This window comes from Trypanosoma melophagium (assembly GCF_022059095.1).
Source record: "Trypanosoma melophagium isolate St. Kilda chromosome Unknown ctg15segment0, whole genome shotgun sequence".
Taxonomy (NCBI): domain Eukaryota; phylum Euglenozoa; class Kinetoplastea; order Trypanosomatida; family Trypanosomatidae; genus Trypanosoma; species Trypanosoma melophagium.
In genome coordinates this window covers 355207-370301 of record NW_027125143.1, presented here as the reverse complement: position 1 = coordinate 370301, position 15095 = coordinate 355207, and the positions used below count along the sequence as shown (strand labels likewise).

Below are 15095 nucleotides of genomic sequence, written 5' to 3'. Positions count from 1 at the left end.
AATTCCCCCCAAAAAAAAACAATGCGTATAGAAATACAGTAAATGTAGGATCTGTGATGACACGGATTTTGTAATTTGCGTTTATTATTATTATTATTATTATTATTATTATTATTATTATTATTATTATTATTATTGCCACTCTCTGTTTTACTATTTATTCTTTTTTGTTTTTTTTGTAGTAGGTATAGTAGTACTGGTCACATATATATAGTGTGCGTCTGTGGGAGGCGAAAATAGGGAGAGTTTCATGCAGCAACCAGCCTCACTTAGTGTTGCAGCGTCTCCCGCTCCTGTTATTAAACGCACCGCGCCGATTAAAGTAACATATGAGGAAGTTCGTCGTGGTGCTCTTTTTTCTGTATTTGATGACTTTGCCCGTCAAATGCGGTATAAACAGCATGTTGAGCATTTACGCACCACCGGTGGAGATATACAGGTGATTTCACGAAATGCTGTTAGTACATTAGGAGGAGTAGGAGGAGGAGTAGCAGATGGAGCCATTTCCAAAGAAAGTACGACACGGTTGCTAAAAGAGCATGCAAGTGCTTCATGGGGTATTTTCTTTTATCAATGGAGTCTCTTTGGACTTACTGGTGTATCCTCTGTTGCCACGGCGATGGGATTCTACCTTACCATTTATCACAATCGTATGTTTCTCCCACTAGGGCCAATGGCGGCGGTAGTCACATGGCGAATGTGGAATCTCTTGGAGGCGGCCTGGGAGCAGCAGCGGTATATTGATAACGCCGCACAGCTGCGTGAGGGGCGTAAGGGAAATCCAATGAACTTGGTAGCACGGCGAACTGGTGGTGGAAAGGATGCAGAACTGGAAGAGCCATCAGAGGATATGATGTAGATGGAAAATGTGGTGAGAAAAAAAAGTAGGAGGAGGAGGAGGAGGAATGACTGAAAGGGCAGGAAAAGGGAAAGGAAAAGAGGAAAATAAGAAAAAAGATGATGCTGTGTGGGTGTTTTTGTTTTTTCTTATTTTTCTCTTTTTCCTTTTTTCCTATTCTCTAGTTCCTTTCCTCTTCATCTAATGGTTATTTGATCTCTTTTTCTACGTTTCCCTTTTTGCTGCGTCTTTTATTTTGTTGCAATTTCCTTTTTTGTTTTGGTTATTGTTTTCGTTTGGGTGTATCTGCGTGGAGATGCGCCTTTACGTTTTCTATTGATGAAAAGCAATGATTTGACAAATGAGATGAATGAATTCATGCAGAGAGTTTCAACAACAACAACAACAACAGCAACAACGAAAATGAATACAAAGGAGAAGAAAAGAAAAATAATATGGAAGAGATGCAATTTCTCTTTATTTTGTTTTTTCCTGTCGTCGACACATGGAGTAAATGAATGAGATGACAATGAAAATTCCTTTCTGTGCAAATTTAATTTATTTTTCCCCTCTTGTTTTTCCTATTCTCTGTTAAAATGTGTATTTTGTAGCTGTTCTTTTACTATTCTCTCGCTTTCTTTCTCACTCTTATTCTTATTTACTTATTTGTAAATGTAAATGTATGTTATTACCACAGTGTAGAAAAAAAGGGGGAGGATAGGAAGATGGAGAAGATTGTCCGCACGGTGTATCGACAGATTTACAAGAAAGCCTACAAAGTAGAGAGAGATATCGCCATGCGGTCTGTGTTGACATGTTCTCCGCAGCGAGTGTACGATCACCGCCGTGGTGACTGGGTCTCTATTGATGTGGCAAAGCAGGCGGGATGGCCAGAGTCGCGGGTTTTTCTTGATAACTTTATACGCCGAATGAATGGTGGGAGGGAGTTCTTTGTTCCAAGAAAGGAAGAGAATTGCATAAAGAACAGCAATTCTAAAGCTTCCAATGACAATACTATCACTTCTACTACTACTAATACTACCAGTACTACCAGCAGCAGTAGTAGTAGTAGTAGTGGTGAGAATAGTAGTAGTAATAATGAGAGTGATGATGCTATCAAGCATGGTGGAAGCACTAGTCATACTAATGTTGGTAGTACAGGAACTGGAGATTCGTCAATGCCATCAGGAATTCTCCAGACACTTCGAGAATCTTTTGAAAGTACACCTTTTACAGTAACTCAACTGAACAGGGCTTTTGCGGTATTAAAGGAACTTGCATATGTGACAGATATGGCAGAGAAACACTCCAGCTCAGTGGTCTCACCACCCGAATTAGCGGCAACGATGCCAACACCAAAGCTCATAGTTGTAAGTGAGGTGGAGGAAATGCATCATCTCTCACTCACAAAAGGACTATCAGATGCACTGGAACAAGTTGGTATGGAAGAGAAAGATATGAGTAGTACTAATAAGGGAGATGATGTAACATTGGAAAAAGAATCCACAGGTGTGGAAGAGTCACATAGTAGTAGTAGTAGTAGTAGTAGTAGTAGCAGTGGTAAAACTCCTAGCAAGACACCTTTTGAGACACCCAAGACGGTACAATTGTTATTGGCACATCCTCAATTGTATGATTTTTTTCGTTACACTGTTATGATTGTTGTTCGTGCCACTCCGAATGAATCGGCGGCATTTATACTGAATAAACCATTAGAGAATGAGGAAGGTATGCTGATGCCAGTAAGTGCAACAATTCGTTTAAATCACGTCCATCCTGTTTTGGGTAAACATCTCAGTAATCACACTGTTATGATTGGAGGACCAGTTAGTCGTGGTTCATTTGACTCCAGTGTACTACTACTACACCGTATTCCTGACGTGGATGATGCCATTCCCTTATCCCGTTCACTTTGGGTGGATGGAAACTACGATGTCCTGCAAAAGAAGATTGAAGATGGAACAGCTGACCCAAATGATATTATGGTGATTTGTGGTTTTAGTGGATGGGGAGTGCAGCAACTTCCTGGAGAAGTAAACTCGGGTACATGGATAGTCGCACGTGGTAGCAGTGACGATCCTGCTATGGATGATTTTGTCTTTTCTCTCGCACGACACGCCGGTACACTACCAACATCAACTGAAGTAAAAACATCAACAACGAAGAAAGAAACAACAACAGAAGAAGAAACATTACATACTGCAGGTATGCAGCGAACTGCTGGAATGCTTGCAGAGGCGAATCGCAGGCGTGCGGCTGCTGCATGGGCATGGGCGTATAGTGCGCTTGGGGCGCCATACGCTGATCTTGCTCGAAACCAAAAACCACTATTGCAGGACCCACCAGAGAAATAGTAACAGAAAAAATAAAAGAAAGTGGGGTAAAGGCAGAAGGAAATGAAGGAACGTATGAGAGGGATCAATAAAAGCCGAGATTGTAGGCATATTGCATGTGTGTATTGGAGAGAAAGAGACGAAAAAAAAAGAGATATTACTGTAGACATGTGAATGGTTGGAGGAGGGAAGATTAAAAGGGATTGTGATTGGAACAGAGGAAGAAATCAGAAGGAAGAGAAAAAAAGAAAGTGGAAGAAGGAGAACAGGGGCTCGATCGAAAAGAATGTGGATGTGTTGTTAGTAAAAATACAAAGGAAACTGAAAAAAAAAGAAGAAAAAAAAAAGAAAACCCACCACTGCCCAAGAAAAGAACTGATAAGAGAAAAAAGAGGAGCTACAACTGCAGTAATGAAAGGAACAAACTGGCGTACATCAATACATTCATATTCACATACATTCTCACCTACGCACGTACACATATATAAATTGGCTTTCGGATAACCAAAGCCGCACAATCGTATGAAAATATATTTGCACAACCGAAATTACAGCAATGAAAAAAAACCAATTGAAGACAGAAAGATAGATAAGGGATGTTGCTTCAATAATGACCACAGTTGGTTGTGACGACAAGGGAAAGAACTTAAAAAAAAAGAGAGTGAGATGGACGACGAAACGCCTTTTTTTTTATGTATATGTGGGTGATAGGGGGTGAGTAGGTGGCTTGGGAGAAATTCACTTGAGAGGTTATTATAGAAAACGAATGATTATCAAATAGGATTATGGATTGAGGTGTGAAGTGGACACTTGTATTTCTAGTTAAAATAATCTGTTATTTTTTCATTCTAAATGATATTTTCTTCTTCCTATTTCTCCCTTTCTTCTTATTTTCTAATTTATCTTGTAATAATTTCATTTAAATTCATAAACATCAGTGTGCGTTCGGAGTGTTCCGTTGTCAATAGTTATTCTATTTAGCTCGTCACCCACAGCCGAATAAACAATAAAACAACAACATGGGCGTTGATCTCACTGGTGTGCAGAAGAAGAAGCGCGTGGTGCGCCACCACACGTACTCGACCAACCCGTACATCAAGCTGCTCATCAAGCTCTACAAGTTCCTCGCCCAGCGCACGAACTCCGGCTTCAACAAACTCGTCCACCAGCGCCTGTTGAAGAGCCGCAGCCATCGCGCCCCCATCTCCCTCAGCCGCATCGCCGTCTGCCTGCGCCGCAAGTCCGTCTGGCTCGAGAAGGGCAAGAAGGCCCCCATCGCCGTCGTTGTCGGCGACGTCCTCGACGATGTCCGCATGGCCCGCATCCCCGCCCTCCGCGTCTGTGCGCTGCGCTTCTCGAAGAGCGCCCGCGAACGCATCACCGGCGCCGGCGGCGAGTGCCTGACATTTGATCAACTCGCGATGATCGCCCCAACGGGAAAGAACACAATGCTGCTCCGCGGCCGCAAGGCGGGACGGGAGGCGGTGAAGCACTTTGGCGCCGCCGGCTCTCCAGGCAATCACGCGAAGCCGTACGTCTCTAACCGTGGAAAGGAGAAGGAGCGTATTGGTACACGCCGTCGTGCCTTCCGCCACAAGTAAACAACACGGTAAGAAGGAACGAAAAGGAGAAGAAAGAGAGGAAGAAGGAAGGGAGAGGGTATTTGTCCTACTATGGGTTTTTATTTATCTCTCTCTCTCTCTCTCGGTATATCTCTATTTTTTTCTTTTTCTTTCTGTACGTGTGTGTTTGTCTATTTGTGGGCGCGTGTGTTTGAACACCGGGAGAGCACATGGAGCACAAGAAAAAACCATAGACGGACCAGACTGGAAGAAGAAGAAGAAGAAGAAAACCAAGGAACGCGAAGGCTGCACACACATACACTTTATTTGATTTTTATTTGTGGTTTTTTCTTTTTTAATAATTATTTCTACTTCATTATTTCCGATGATTTCTCTGAAATAGTTTAGGAAATGGAAAGAGAAAAAAGTAAAAAGAAGAAAATAACTAAATAATCAAAAAAATTCTTTAACCATATGGGCGTCTAGGATTATACTTTATGAATATCTTTTTTGTACTATTATTGTCATCATGTTTCTCATAATGTATTATTACTCTTTTTTCTTTTCCTTTTTTTTTTGTGATGTCTCTACTTATTACTAAACCTAATATACTACTAATCTTGTATAGTTTCTTTCCCAAGAGCGATAACATCTCGCAAGTATGGCAGAGGAAACACCTGTGGAAGTGAGCTGTCCCCCGGTGGTTGATGCCTTCGTGGATGCAACGCCGGAGAGCCTCGAAGACGCTATTCGTATTGTGCTGCAGAAGTCACGTGAAGTCAACGGCCTCGTCCGCGGTCTCTCCGAAGTCGCCCGCGCCCTCTACCGCCGCACCGCACATCTCTGCATTCTCGCCGACGACTGCGAGGACGAGGAGTACAAGAAGCTTATCACAGCACTCGCCAAACAGGGTGTCATTGATCTCATCAATGTTGAGGAGCGTGAGAAGCTCGCCCAGTGGGCTGGACTCACAAAGGTTGGCGCCGACGGTGAAGTGAAGAAGACATTCAAGTGCTCCTGCGTGGCGGTGCGTGACTTTGGTGAGCGGACGAGGGCTCTTGAGTACCTTCTCTCTCAGCTGAAGTAAATGGCTGCTGCATAAGTGGGGAAAAGGGAAGAGGGAATAAGAAGAAGGATACAGCTGTAGAAGGATGATTATATATATATATATATATAAACACAGATTAACTTTCTTTTTTTTCCTCTTTTTTTTTCTTCTTCGATGGGCCTATCCGTGGGAGAGAAACATATGTTTTTCTTTTATTTTATTGTTTTCCTCGGCAAGACATATAATATTTTTATTGCTTTATGCTGCTATTGAAATGAAGAAAAAGAAATGTATACATCTATTTCTTTATTTCTTTGTTATCTGTAATCTGTGCTGTTCAATGACTTTTTTCCCCGCTCATTTGCTGTATTTTTTTATTGTATTTTTTTTTCTTTCTTTTTTCTCTCTCTTTCCTTCACACTTTATGTAATGTTTACGTATGTGTGCTGCTGTCATTGTGCTCCACAAACACAAAACGCGCACACCTCTATATTACGTACACACTGATATATATATATATCTGTATGCCTATATAGAGTGAAGGGTTCTGTGCACAGTATTGCGGATTAACCTTTCTCTCTCTCTGTCTGTCTCTTTCTCTGTCACCTCCGTTCCCTTTTTCCCATTTGGAGGGTGTTACTGGGAAAATAGCAGCAGTAGTCGTAGTAGTGGGAACAACTACAGAGGGAAAAAATTATTCGAAGTTGACGAAGAAAAGGAAATCAAAAACAAGAAAAGAGTATCAACGAGAGAAAAGAGGTAAAAAAAGAGAACTACCGAGGAAAAGAAAGAACAAATAAGAAAAAAAAAAACGGACGGCAAAAGTTAGTTTAAACGAAGAGAGAAGGGAAAAAGGTAGGAAAGAGAAAAGAGGGAACAAACAAAGAAGTGATATTATCAAGGAGCAAAACAGGAGTGTGAGAAAAACAGAGGAGTAAGAAAAGAGGAAGATAAGGAAATTAAGTAAAAACAAAGAAACAAAGTAAAGTACTATCCACTACATCCTGATCCAATAAAGGAAAAAGAACATCTCTCATAAACGTACATTGATTGTGAGAAGACTTCGTTGCTACTGGGTATAAAAGGGGTAACTGGTGTGTTCTGACATTCTCCTTCTATCCCTATATCATTGTCTTTGTGTCTTCCTTTGTTTATTTGTGTGTGTGTGTGTGTGTGTGAAAAAGAGAGGTGTTTGACTGTTTGAACTCGTTGACGAATAAGACCCATCATTATTTTATTTTATTCTTCGTGGGTCGTTACACAGACATATATTTCAGCCCTGAGGAGTACAATAGGGAGGCGATAACGCATATACTTCAACAAACACCGGCGCGTACAGTTGAAGCAGTGAAAGAAAAGAAAAAGAACAACGTCATTACCCTCCCCAAACCAACCAAGCAACGTACACATCAATACAGTGAGAGGATAGGTTAATCTGAAACGGTGAAAGAAAAAGAGAGAGAGCGATAGATAGGGAAGGAGAAAGAAAAAAAAGAAAAAAAATCAAAAATCAGTAGAAGCAAAAGACAAAAACAAAAACAAAAAAAAAAAAACGAACACCAAAGAAGAAAAAAGAAAAAAAACAAGAAACCCATACCGAGATCTAAACGAAAGTTTATTGGTTTTCTTTTTTCTTTTTTTTTTTCCTTCACTCCTATAGTGTGTGTACCCCTCCCACGAATGAGTGCACCTTTTATACCGGAGCTCTCTCTCGGGACGGTGGAGACCGGCGGCGGGTGGGGCGTTGGCGAGAAGTTCGCCCGCCTCCCGCCCGCCTCCGTGCAGGCCGAGTCCCGCCTGCCAATGTACACTTTGGCCCCCGAGCGGGGAGGCGTACACAACAGCATTGACTCGGATGAGGACTCGAGCAGTCAAGACGCCGGATCAACGGGGGCCCCAGTCACTACAACTACGACAACGACCGCACCGGCCAACTCATCACCATCTGTGGCAAAGGGAGAAACCGTACCAACGACACACTATTCAACAAACTCAATTGATGATGATAATACATTTGTAGATCATGGTAGTACAGCTTTACCCGATACACAAACGAATGATGCGCTTGTGAATAATAGTCATAGTGGTAGCAGCTTGAAAGCGAAAAAGAGTCGATCGCCTATGCTTCACCGAAAGCTTTCACGTCCAGTCTCTCGCATGTTGGTAGGACAGACGGTACGTGCAATGGTTGTAGCACCAGATGCTGATTCACTAATAGTTGCCGTTGGTGATGATAATGTAGTTATTATGGATTTCAAAGGGGTGGAACTTAATATTAGCCGAACAATAAATGTTACGCATGTTTATGCTATGGCGGTAGTACATGTACCAGCAGCAAAATCTGTTACATTTAAATCTGCTTCTAAAACGGGACAAAATAACAATGGTGGAGGTGGATCAAGAAAAAAATCTAGTACAAATGAAGGTGAAGAAAGTTGTGTTCTTTGGTGTGGAATTGCACGTGGTAATATCGCTATTGTTGATTTAAGCGATTTTACTTCAAGTGGTCTTATCAGAAATGCACATGCTCAAACTATTACTGGATTATGGTATTTTGGTAATGGTAAAGTTTGGACAGCTGGTTATGATAAAGCACTTAAGGTATGGGATGCACAAGCGAGACGTCGTACAAAAAGCCGGAATATTGCTACAATTATATCTGATCTATGTTATGTACGTAATTACAAGCAAATGTGGGGTATCAGTGATGATACACTTATTCGTGTATTTGATAGTTCTGGAAATAATGTACGAGTAGCGAAACAATCAACTGATAAACCAGAAAATGCTCTTCGTATGAAGAGTGAAATGCGTTTTATCAAATATTATGAACCTGAAAGTATTGTATATGTTGCTCTTACACGTGGTCTTCTCGCTATTGATCCAGCTACATGTGATATTCTCGTTAATATCAATGTTACCCTTACTTCCATGGCATTTTTAGAAGATAAAGCACTTGTTACAGGTCATGGAGAGTTACTACAATGCACAACAGAGGCTATTGGTCTCATAGATATTAGTGATCCACTTGTGCCATCACTTCTCTTTCGTGGTATCGGATTAGAAGGAAGTGTTACATCTGTTGGAATGCGACTTCTTACTGCTGTGCCGTTCGCTGTCACTGTACAAGAGACAGGACGGTCTGAGCGGTATCTCACAGTGTTTAGCTATGAAGATTCAAAGGAGTTTGGTAGAGGTGGGGCTTCGCCATATGTGCCACAGCAACGAAAAGTCATGTTAGAAGGACCAAGTATACGTCGTTCAGGAGGAATTCCACAGCACAACACTGCTGTAACTATTTCTCCATCTAACGCCACAACGGCAACAACAAATACTACTGTTACAACTATACCGCAAAATTCTGTTGTATTCGCTACAGGAAAACGAGGGGTAGTGGCACGTGAGGATACTATAAGTAATCCACCACAGCATCGCGTAGCTGTTATCGCATCATCTCGGGTTGAGAACAATAACGCCAATATCAATAATAATAGCTACAAATCTAATAATAATAGTAACAACAGTCCTCTTTTAGGTAATATTGATAAGGGTATGTCAGTCCAGCTTGCACCACCCCCAGGTCTTATGGAGTCTTTAACTAGTATAGAAAAAAAGACAGAAAATCTCCAAGGACTCTTTGCCCAAACACGTGTCTCACGTCTGTTACTAGATGATTTCTCCAAGTTGCATTTGCTCGTTTCCCAAATGGCTATGAACGATGAACTAGGTCCAACACTTGATACAGAACGAATGGCAGCTGTTGAAAAGGAATATCAATCTCTTGAGGGTCGCGTTATCGCCACAGCGGTGGAGCGTCTTCGTCGTAAAGCAGCTTCTGCTTCTGCTTCAACTTCAACAGCAACAGCAGCAACAGCAACAACAGTAGCAGCTATTAATAATACGACTGTTAATACTCCTGGATCAGTAATACCATCTACACCAACTTCTGCAGTTGTTCAAGGCAGTGGTGGACGTCGTGTTAGTGGAGCATTACCGATAGATCTCGAACGACGAGCAATTAGTGTGGCCGAAAGTAACAGCATTAATAACAGCAGTATCAAGATAGATGAAAGTAGTACTATTGGTGGTTCAGAACTTCAACCTGAATCACTATTACGTTGGGTTGCCCAAATTACACGTTCTGGACAAGGTGAAAGGGAATCCCATAGACGTCAACTTGAGAGTCTACAACGTCATAATACACGTATAGTAGAACGTAATGCAGCTTTTATAAACGGTATCGCACGTATGGAACAGGCTCTTCGAACACATGCCCAACGTCTGCTTGAGGAGGCTGATAACGCTGTTGCAATGTTTACAGAAATTAGCTTTGATTCTTCAAACCAAAATCCTTTTCATCGTCATATTCACCTTATTAATCAAACTATGCAAGAAATTGAACAAATATCGGTTTCTAGTTCTCCCAAAAAGATTACAGAGTGTATTGGTGGACTCATCTCTTTGGTATCACGCCTTCTCTCTATGCAGGAGTATATTCATGGAGATGGATCTGCAAAGCGTTTTACAGGTGAATTATCACCTGGTCATACAGGTATTGATCATAATAGTGATGCGGGGAGATTATTACTTAGTAATGGGAATGCCATACAATTGAGTCGCTCACAGTCTCCTATTCCTAACGCAGTTTCAGTGCTTACAGTACAACCCCAGAGGATGTTGGGTATTATTGAAGGTCAAATTACTTCTGTAGAGGAATTTTTAAAAGATGTTGGACGTTTTTGGTGTTGTTTGGAAGAGACACAAAAAGTTATTTATCAACCTTATGAAGGAGGTGCTAAACCAGATTTATTTCAAGATTTTATGCAATTTGCTGTTTTATGGCATCTTAGAGAGGCACAAGTTATGGTAGATGTCTGTCGTAATGAAGCTATTTTGGTGATGGCAGAAACATTATTATCGGATTTAGAGAGTCAAGAAAATACTGTAGAAAGTGGTATGGTAGGACCTATAATTGGTAGCAACTCTGCAATTTCTGCAACTGGAGTTGGTGGAACAGCTACAAACCCTACAATGAGATCTGTAGATTTTGCAGAGGCTATTAGGAATGATTCTTCACGTTTGGTTGGTTTAGGTATTGAATTAGAGTCTGTTGCCTCACGTATGCGTGAGTACTTTAAAAAGGGAGCTCAGAGTCTTCCCAAGGGTATACCGAAAGAGGTAGTTGGTGGATTCTTTTTAATACCGAGAGAAAAATTACATTTAGATGATACAAAACTACGTGGAATGCTCTATTGGGAGCGGGTGACGATGCATCTTATCTTTGAGTGCCTTGAATGTCTTGAGGGTCTTCTCTTTCACAGTGATGAACAGCCGCGTGCGTTTCGCAAGGACAACTTTAAAGCCCTTGAACAGCAAATGGATGACTGGAGTCTTTTCCTTGAGGATGTGCTAAATGAGACAACCCAGTTACGCTCTGTGATTCTCTCCTCCCATCGTGCTGGTAGTACAGTACGTGCAAATAGCGGCTCTATGCCCCAAGGTAGCCATCACCATCGCCATCACCATCATCACAGTAATAACAATAACAATACTAACCACCACAACTCCTACAACGACAACAACAACCCCACCACCAATACAACAAATACACATACGACTACAATGACGAATGCCCATTCTCAACCCCGGCAGAGTACTGGCAGTGGGAGTTGCAGTCGTCTCGCACCTGCCGACGCGGGGGATGTGCCGTGCGGGACGCCGTGGGTCGTCCTCTTTGGTCTCTTCGTCCACGCCGCCGCCCGCCGCCGCCCGCCGGTGCTGCCGTCGCTCTTCGACGCCCCCGACGCCGGCGACTTTGGCCTCATGGCGCCGTTTGACGACGTGGCGGAGGCGGCGGAAACGGTGCGGGCGAAAAGTACGGCGCTGCTGTTGTACTGCCGCAAACTGCAGAGTCGACTGGGGCGGGTGGTGGAGGAGGCGGTGGTGCAGGAGGAGACGGGGCTCGTGCACATCCCGGCCTGGCGCGGTGGGACCATCGTGGAACGGTACTGCAAGGGATTCTGTCATGATTTGTGCTAATGTGTGTGTGTGTGTTTATGTTTGTTTCTCCCCACAATAGTGTGGGTCAGTACATACAAGGCAAATATGCAAGTCAATATACCCTGATGTTCATGCATGGGAGTAAGCTGTACTGTTATTATTTATTATTTATTATTTATTATTATTATTATTATTATTATTATTATTATTATTATTATTATTATTATTATTATTATTATTATTATTATTATGGTTAGTGTTATTATTTAGTATTAGCAGCAGCAGGAGCAGCAGTAGTGGTACGGAGAGCTTTTTCTTATTTGTTTTGCTCTTGTCTCACTTTGCAGTACTGTTTCTTTTTTCCTTTTTTTTCGTTTTTTTTATTAGTCTATTGACTCTACCCAAATATTTTACGTCTTTGCACTGTCTTTTTTTTTCCTTTGCATTCCTGCGTCCCTCGTTCATTTCCCTCCTTTTTTCTTTTTGTTTGCAAAAAAAAAAAAAAAATAATGAACGTCACTGTATTGACATCTCGAATAAATAAAAAAAACGAAGAAAATGAAAAGAAAAAAAAACACACGTACACAAATTTGCAGGAAAAAAAAGAAAAGAGCAAATACATACATACTTGGTTAATTCATTACCGATGACGGATTACCGAATGAAACAGTGTTTTTTTTTCTATTTTTCTTTTTTTCTGAAGAGCGCACAAAGAGAGAGAGAGGGAAAGGGAGAGGGAGAGAGAAAGAGAGAGATACATATATAAATACTTATATACACTGGTATACATTGCTATATAAACAAATTTATGTGTTTACATGTATGTATTGTATTGTATTGTATTGTATGTACGTTTGTATATATGTTTGTATGTGTAATGTATATGTACGTATTAGTGTGTGTATATGTAGATGTGCCTTTTTTTATTTTCCCCGTTGATTCTTCAGAGAACATTCACATGACTGTTGAGTTTGAAAGAGAAAAAAAAAGAAATTCGAGAGAAAAAAGTGTGGATGAAGTTGAAAGTACTGCCAACAGGACTCATATTTATGTAACTTGAAGAAAAAAAAGGAAAACAAACACGAGAGGAAACGGAGGCGAGAGTAGTTTGAACAGCAAGAATAAGAAAACCTAAAAAAGAAGGATGAAAGAAATGAAAGAATGATTCATTAAAGAAAAAAATCTACGCACATTAAAGAATCCAACACTGAAAAAAAAAAAAGAGTAATTAGATTTCTTGAGAATACATTCAGATGATTCTTCTGTTTTTGATTCTCTACATACATAATTCTCTCTCTCTTTCTCTACCTCCCTTGTTTTTCTTTTTTTTCCTCGCCAATGCATTTGTTGTTTTTTGTTTATATATTCCTCCCCAACCCCCATCCCCACCCCCAAGAAACAGCAAAGAGAGAGAAAACAAGAGTGAAAGGAATATATACATATTTATATGTAGTTTGATAGTGAGAGAGAATGAAAGAATAATAAATGATGACATGGGGAAACAGGAATGTGTGCGTATTCAATTCGCAAAACAGGTTTATTCACCAAGTAGGCCATATATATATATATATATATACGTACAGTAGTCGGAATGCTTTGAAGATTGCTATCTATATTTCTTTCTCTCTCTTTTTTTTTATTTTCAGATATTCTTCACTCTTATGTGTTTTCCCTTCTTTTGCTTTCTCTATGTTTTTTTTATTTTTGCATGACCCTCCATTTTTGTGTATTCTCTCGAGCTTACTTTCTCCAGGAACAACATTAATCAAAAAAGCAAAGAAAAAAAAAAGAAAGAGCAAACTATTGCCATACTATTTATTGTCACTACATATATTGCCATATATATTTCTATGTATATATTTCTTAATGTGTTTCCCTTTTTCTCTTCCTTTTTTTTTGTTCTTCTCCTTTTGAGCACCTTCTGTGTCCTATCGTTGATCGACGATCATCACGTGAAGGTAGGGGTACGTGTTGTCTGTATGTGTGCCTTACTGATAATACATATATTTATTTATTTATCGATTGATTGATTTATAAATAAATACGCAAATAAAATAAAATAAATAAATAAATATATATATAATATTACATCATTACATAGGATTCCCTACAGTGATGGATCATCTCTCCATCCTCTTCTACCGCATTAACCCCCACGACTACCCACAGTACATGCAGTGTGAACGGAGTACTGATCAGCCGGGCACAATTCTCATGGAATCACGTGCCATGCAAGGCATTCGCCGTGTGGTGCCTGTCGGTTATCTTTTTAGTCTTTTGTACTTTTACGCCTATCACCGCCCACGCCTGCCATTCGCCGATCGTCCTCTCGCCAAACTCCACCACTATTTCTATCCAAGTGCCGGCTATAGTACACCCATCGGCATTGCTGGGGGTATTGCCTACGCCTGGGGGCAGGATGGATATAGAGATTGCTCGCCGGAGAACGTGAGACAGAGAGTAGAGCGGGAACGGGCCCGGGCTTTAATGGCATGGAAACAACAGGAACAACAGCGGAGAGAAACGGAACGGGAAGTGGAGGGAAATGTGGGAGAAGCAACACTGCGGAGATGGCTTTCGTGGTGTGGATTTTCTCTACGCCCAAGGGCACCATCGCTTGTGGTTCAGCGGGAAACATCCTATGAAGATTTTTTAGAGCCTAATGGTATTCTGTCTGTGGGAAAGCAGACAGTGGGGATTCATGATCCAAGTTATTATCAATATTACACAAAGGAACAGGTGGATGCACTAGTAAGTAAGGCAATGAAACTTCGACAATCACCAGATGAGGAACGTTGGTTAAAGACATCTGGTCGTCTCGGTGCTTATGGCATTATGGGAATGTTGTTAACGTGGAATAGTGGTGGATTCTTTTTTCGACTGTTCATGGGACTTGGACTTGGTGTAGTTAGTGCTGGTGTTATTTCAGGCACGAAGTTAGATAAATGGTAGAGAATAATAATAATAATAATAATAATAATAATAATAATAATAATAATAATAATAATAATAATAATAATGGTCTACAACATCAAAAGGAACATAATATGGGGAACTTTTTATTTCTGAGAAAACGAAAGAGAGAGCGAGAATGAGTGATGGATTGATATGGGAGGTGAGGGGAATGGAGTTGTGTGTGATGGCGACATTTTCATCAATTTGTACTTTAGATGTATGTGTTTGATTTAATAATTTTTGCGCATATCACATCTACTTTTCCCTTCCCTCCTTCATTTCCTATTCTTATTCTTATTATCTCTTTCTTTCTTTTTCTCTCTTTTTTTTTTTATCTTCTTATAATATTTTTAATTATG

General features: G+C 40.7%; 6 protein-coding genes across 6 annotated transcripts; all 6 read left to right on the top strand.

The window, feature by feature from the left end:
• Nucleotides 1–250: 250 nt before the first annotated feature.
• On the top strand, nt 251–859 carry LSM04_005333 (uncharacterized protein; the record flags this gene model as incomplete). Its single annotated transcript, XM_067338457.1, has 1 exon — nt 251–859. The coding sequence occupies one exon, from the start codon at nt 251–253 to the stop codon at nt 857–859; it is 609 nt and encodes a 202-aa protein (XP_067193743.1).
• A 704-nt stretch (nt 860–1563) lies between these two features.
• LSM04_006717 (Protein of unknown function UPF0301) lies at nt 1564–3192 on the top strand (the record flags this gene model as incomplete). Its single annotated transcript, XM_067338456.1, has 1 exon — nt 1564–3192. The coding sequence occupies one exon, from the start codon at nt 1564–1566 to the stop codon at nt 3190–3192; it is 1629 nt and encodes a 542-aa protein (XP_067193766.1).
• Nucleotides 3193–4190: 998 nt separating this feature from the next.
• LSM04_007065 (Ribosomal protein L18e/L15P) lies at nt 4191–4772 on the top strand (the record flags this gene model as incomplete). Its single annotated transcript, XM_067338455.1, has 1 exon — nt 4191–4772. The coding sequence occupies one exon, from the start codon at nt 4191–4193 to the stop codon at nt 4770–4772; it is 582 nt and encodes a 193-aa protein (XP_067193776.1).
• Nucleotides 4773–5394: 622 nt separating this feature from the next.
• On the top strand, nt 5395–5820 carry LSM04_003414 (Ribosomal protein L7Ae/L30e/S12e/Gadd45; the record flags this gene model as incomplete). Its single annotated transcript, XM_067338454.1, has 1 exon — nt 5395–5820. The coding sequence occupies one exon, from the start codon at nt 5395–5397 to the stop codon at nt 5818–5820; it is 426 nt and encodes a 141-aa protein (XP_067193711.1).
• A 1641-nt stretch (nt 5821–7461) lies between these two features.
• On the top strand, nt 7462–11820 carry LSM04_004408 (uncharacterized protein; the record flags this gene model as incomplete). Its single annotated transcript, XM_067338453.1, has 1 exon — nt 7462–11820. The coding sequence occupies one exon, from the start codon at nt 7462–7464 to the stop codon at nt 11818–11820; it is 4359 nt and encodes a 1452-aa protein (XP_067193730.1).
• A 2076-nt stretch (nt 11821–13896) lies between these two features.
• LSM04_004863 (uncharacterized protein) lies at nt 13897–14733 on the top strand (the record flags this gene model as incomplete). Its single annotated transcript, XM_067338451.1, has 1 exon — nt 13897–14733. One exon carries the CDS (start codon nt 13897–13899, stop codon nt 14731–14733), a length of 837 nt encoding a protein of 278 aa, XP_067193733.1.
• Nucleotides 14734–15095: the final 362 nt, after the last annotated feature.